At 42.1% G+C, this 6,000-nt stretch overlaps 1 protein-coding gene across 4 annotated transcripts in view; it reads right to left on the bottom strand.

Moving 5' to 3' along the window:
* Nucleotides 1-238: 238 nt before the first annotated feature.
* Nucleotides 239-6,000, bottom strand: part of LOC126251653 (zinc transporter ZIP11) — a 426,866-nt gene continuing 421,104 nt past the window's right edge. For all 4 annotated transcript variants that reach the window (XM_049952212.1, XM_049952213.1, XM_049952214.1 and 1 more), the window contains one exon: nt 239-1,450. In XM_049952212.1, coding sequence (XP_049808169.1) covers nt 1,372-1,450 — 79 coding nt within the window. In that variant the 3' untranslated portion in view covers nt 239-1,371. The remainder of the gene's footprint in view (nt 1,451-6,000) is intronic.

Here is a 6,000-nt window from a genome sequence, read left to right as displayed (position 1 = left end):
GTATTTCACCCCCTCCAACTTCCCACAATATTAAACTGGGCATAATTTGCTAAAACGTACGGACATTGCCCATTCTTTCATATCATTCGTTTTGCTGTCTGTAACTTTAGTGGTTTTTCAACCTTTTCTCATGCTTACTACTAAGATCATTCACAACATACCTGTCATGTTTATAAAACTGCGAATATTTACGAGAGGAACAGGAAGAATTTGTGGCACAAAAAGAAAAATTCAGACATCAAACATGCACATACTTTTATTTCTAAAGTAACAATATTGCTCTCATATGATATATCTGGGGGTACAGCTGCAAAAAATTTGTACCTTAAAATTTAAGTTATTACAAAAAACTGCCCACTCTACTTTTAATGCCAAGATCTTTGGTTCGAATGCAGTAGGGTGTTTGTGCTGTCTACAGTTTGCTACTGCACTGTGGTGTCCAGCTTACACGATTAAATAAAAAATATGTAATTTTGACGGAGATATAATCGAATATAATTTTTGAATTAATTACAGACTAAAATGCTTTGCTTTCTTACAGTTGGCAAACTTCACTTATTTCGCTCCTCCTTTCAATGGAGATTAAAAGTTGCATTTTGAGTAAGTTGTCAAATCTTCTAGTAAAATTTGTTTGAGAAGTGAGCACAATATGAAATAAACTGGAGGAATTAAAAAAAAAAAGAGCAGTTTCTATACGCTGCATACGTACCAAAACAGTAAGGCTGCTAACATGAGTTAGATGAGCGTCAATAATAGACGCTGGTAAATGCTGCAGAGGGGCAGTGTAAAATTACACTCGTGTATCACAGTTTCGACACAGTTAAAAAACAACTAATACTGACACTTAGATACAAAAATGAAATAGTTAGCACACCGAACTGACAACAACGAGGTGGATTTAATTACATGCTAATTGATTTGAGGAATATACGGAGTCAAGAGATCTACCCATATTAACAAAATAACAGTAGGAACTAATTGTGTGTAGATCATAGAACACGATACAAAATTCCAGTCATGGTTAAGATAAAGGCATCAAACGCGGACAATGAGAAATACTTTTTGTATCAATAAAAACATCATAAGCGCACATATAATTATCAACTGACAAAATGCTGTGAAACACCCACAGAAAAGTACAATACCATTGAAAAATAAGTACACGTGAAAGTTGAGAAGCAGCTATCGTTGGCCCAATTTTAAACCGCACTCTTTTTGTATTTTTTTACTAAAAATATTGGTAACGTTAGATATAAAAATAAATGCCACCCTGAGGGGTGGCGTCAGCAGCACCCTTGGAGAACTTGGAACTGAGCATCGGCAGGCCGGCGTACGCCGGCACCTGGTCGGTAAGACGGGCGGCGGCGGCGACTAGCCGAGGCCCACGTCCAGCGACATCATCACCAGGAAGCCCGCCATGGCACCCCACGACGCCAGCTTGCCGTTGCCACTGCAACACGGATCACCATTTCTGCTTACTCCGTCCACTGTTATCTCAAATCAACATATTACAAGCCGAACATAATAAATTTACTTTGGAGAGACAGGCTTCCATCTACAAAACAACAAGGATTTAGAAATCATGACTCGTGCGAAATTCAACTTGTCCTTTTCTCGCACGTTATCCCGTGAATCATGGACGAAGGGGAAGAAGCACACTCCATATTCTTAGGTTTCCATAAAGTTTTTGACACAGTGCACCACTTCAGACTGTTAACAAAGGTCCGAGTGTACGACACAGGATCTCAGGTATACTGAGGTGATAAAAGTCATGGGATACCTCCTAATATCTTGTCTGCCCTCTTTTTGCCCAGCGTATTGCAGCAACTCGACGTGGCAGGTACTCAACAGCTCGTTGGAGCTGCAGAAATATTGAGCCATGCTGCCTATAGAGCCTTCATAATTGCGAAACTGTTAACAGTGCAGGATTTTGTGCACGAACTGATCTCTCAATTATGTCCTATAAAACAGGATTCATGAAGGGCTATATGGGTGGCCAAACTATTCGCTCGAACTGTCCAGAATGTACTTAAAACCAATCGCGATAGGTTCATTAAGTTCATGAATGGCTGCAAATGGTCTCCAACTAACCGAAAACAGCCATTTAGTCAATGGGTATCACTGGACCAAAGAACACAGCCCACATCAGTATGGAGCCACCACCAGCGTGCACAGTAACTTATTGACAGTTTGGGTCAACGGCGTCGTGCGGTCTGCGCCACTTTCGAACTCTACCATCAGTTGTTACCAACTGGAATCGGGGCTCAACTGACCAGCCCACAGTTTTCCAGTCGTCTAGGGCCCAATCGATATGGTCACGAGCCCAGGACAGGCGTTGCAGGCGATATCGTGCTGTTAGCAAAGGAACTAGCGTCGGTCGTCTGCTGCCGTAGCCCATTAACGCCAAATTTTGCCGCACTGTCCTAACGGGAACGTTCGTACTACGTCCCACACTCATTTTTAGGGTTATTTCACGCAGTGTTACTTGTCGTTTAGCACTGACAACTCTACGCAACTGCCGCTGCCACTGCGTTGTCCGCGATGAGAGGTAATGTCTGTAATTTGGTATTTTCGGCACACTCTTGATACTGTGCATCTCGCAGTTCCCAAATATTATGTCCCGTGCGTCTAGCTCCACTTACTATTCCGCGTTCAAAGTCTGAATTCCAGTTTTGCGGCCATAATCACATCAGAAACATTTTCACATAAATCACCTCAGTAAAAATTACAGCTTCGCCAATACGTATCCGTTTTATAGCTTGTGTACGCGACACTACAGCCATAAGTATACGCGCATTTCACCATCCCATGACTTTTGTTACCTCACTGTATGTGAATGGGTTTAAGACTTCTTCAGCGATAGAACCCAACACGTTGCTCTGGACGGCGAGTGTTCAAAAATGTCTCAAATGGCTCTGAGCACTATGGGACTTAACATCTGAGGTCATCAGTCCCCTGGAACTTAGAACTACTTAAACCTAATTAAACTAAGGACATCACACACATCCACGCCCGAGGCAGTATTCGAACCTGCGACCGCTCGGCCACTTCGGCCGGCGGCGAGTGTTCATCGGAGACACCGGTATTGTCAAGAATGTCCCAAGGAAGTGTGATACGACAGCTGTTGTCCCCTCTACACAAAACGATCTCACGGATAGCGCTAACAGAGACTGTTCGTTGACGTCTTTGTGTGCCTGAAGGAGATAACAGGATGCTGGACAGTAATTCTACTTCGTGTGATGAAAGGAGGTTTCCTCTAAATGTGGAAAAATTATAGTTAATGCAGGTGAATAGGAATAACAACACTGTAATTTTCGAACTCAATTTAGTGGTGTGCTGCGAAATCTGAGTTTCCACCAGCATATAGAATGTTCAAATAACTTAGGGGAATGCAGCTGGGTGACGTCTTCAAATGCACAAATGCAGCAAGAAGATTAATAAGCAACGGGAGACGTCGCATTACTTTTTTTTTTTTTTTTTGACAAGGGAGGGACCAGGATTCTATGTAGAATTTCAGCAAAAACCTCCATCTCTATTCACATTATCACTTGCTAATTTCAAATTTCAACAGCTTCCTTAGTAACACTATCGTAATAGCTCAAGTGCATACCACGAGCTCCATAGGACGACCGATGCCAAGGCAATGTTCTGCAGTAGCAGATCTGCTGAGCTGTTGCAAGCACGTGTGATACTCCATACAGCGGTCCCCCTAGTTCTAAATGGTCTGACTAATAAATGACTTCCCACAAATGTAAGGAAAACGATAACACCCACCTTACGGAAACCAAGACCATTCTTTACGGATCCTAAATGGCCCTAACCTCAGATACTGGCCGAAAAACATAGTTTACATCATATTTACGCAAAATGTGACCAATCCTGTTGGAAATGCTTCCTGCGTAAGACAAAAACGTACCAGACTTTGATGACACCTCGCTATTATCATCACTCACCCGGTGTACGGTTGGTCGATGGAGCAACGCACAACACATGTCTGATCTATCTTTCGTTATATCCATTCTAACGAAGGGTGAGGGTAACTCATCTGACAAATTTTCAGGACTTGAAATGACGTGTGATCCGTGAACCAAGGTACAAAGTACCCTTTCACATTGAGCCGGATGGTGACAACTATCAGCCTACAGATATCAGTCAGTGTTTGCTGGCTTCGTATCATCGGCATGTCCTAAGGTACTATCAACCTTCTTCCTGATCAACACATCAAGCAAGAGAAGGCAGCCATCCTTTTGCATCCCCATCGTGAAACGATTATTCGGATGGACTGAAATCAGTTTAACCGTTTAAATACTTTCTACAATGAGGCCAAACAACAAAATTATCTTGAATGCCGACGACTCAAAGGCACGTTCCTCGTAGTCTTTCATAAACAAATTAGCAATAATAGGTGACACCGGGCTTCCCATTGCAACACTATCTGTCTGTCTAGAGTACTGGCCACTGAATTAAAATTAGGTGGAAATCAACGATACGACGTCATCCGGGTGTTTTTCCGTAAGTTACTTTAACACTTTATTCGCCATAAAAATTAGGTCTTCACACTGTTTACCTCTACGGGGAAGACATGCATCGTTACTTGCGGAGACTGGATAAACACCGCAATGGTAGTATAAGATTTCAATGTGAATTCGCGTTTTTGTTGAGTTGTCGTAATCAAAATGTACTTCAAAAGCTGTGCATCACTTTAATCTCCTGTCGCGAGAGCATCAAACAACGCACTCGTTCAGCTCTTGTTAGAGGAAGGATCCGTTACACTCGCCGAGATTGTTTGAGTGCGTGTGCGCGCACGCGTGTGAGAAAGACGACGTAAAAGGTTCAGCAGTCTTCAACGCGAAGATACTGCAGTGCTGCACTACATACGGCTCTACAGCAAACGATTGCCCTTGTCTTCCTCTGACCCGGATCCACAATGCAACATTACTTTTTCACACTGATAAATGACTGTTCGGGATGAAAGAATCTGTAAGTGACAGACAATTCTAGTAGTAGTAGTAGTAGTAGTAGTAGTAGTAGTATGACACTCATTTAGTAATCGTGTGCTTGGTGTCTTCATTCTTTATCCTGTTACTACCACTGTTTTCCAACCTGTTCTTCAATACATTATTACCATTGTACGCAACGATTTTTTCTTTTGTTTCTATTGTCTTCTGCATTCTCGTCTGCAATTTACTTGGTCGTCTGCAAACACTATGCTTCCTACTCCTACTTTGTCATTTCTTCCCATAACGTGAAAATAGGTGTCACCACAGCCCACTAACAAGAAATCAACACCGAATGTTCAACGTGCATGTCGGAGTGCTAACGACAGGGACGGAGAAATTATGTCACCGGCTGGTATGACACGTAACTCACTTCCTCTTGGTAATTCGCACCCATCACCTACATTCTAGTATCTGTAGAAAGTAGAACCACGAAAGTGAAACTATACCCACTGAGGTATTATTCTATAAATACAGGCAATGGAATGGAGAGCGTCGCTCACTGCACATTCGCTACGAGTCGCGTTGACATCTGAATTTAATTACTTTCTTTTGGAGTGTCGGTACTGTAATTTGGAATTCCGCATGCTGCGTGTCTCTACTTCACCAATTAACACTGCTGATTAATACCAGTCCTACGAAAAGTGATTACCCCCTCGCAGTTTTAATATGCCTCAATGTAAGGGTCTCGCGTTATTTTCAAAAATAAGTAAAATTATAATGAAGTAGTGGGATCCTTTGACGTCTACAGTGCTTTACTAGGCATAGGCATCTTGTAGGCGGTATGCTCTTAGCTTTCCTTGATTAGACAGTCACAGAACACAAGGGTTTGCGTGAAGTTCTGAACCATATTAAACTTAATTTTTTATATTGGCGTTCACAAACTTATACGGGTGAACGTCACAAGTGCCTATAAAAAAAATTAGAACTAACGGGAGATCGAGTCCCAGACGTTTTATTTTGTTATCTTACGCTTAAAATGCATAACCATCAAGACACGAAA

This window comes from Schistocerca nitens, chromosome 4 (genome assembly GCF_023898315.1).
Source record: "Schistocerca nitens isolate TAMUIC-IGC-003100 chromosome 4, iqSchNite1.1, whole genome shotgun sequence".
Taxonomy (NCBI): Eukaryota; Metazoa; Arthropoda; class Insecta; order Orthoptera; family Acrididae; genus Schistocerca; species Schistocerca nitens.
The sequence above is the reverse complement of the archived record's forward strand: the minus strand, read 5'-3'. Positions and strand labels throughout refer to the sequence as shown.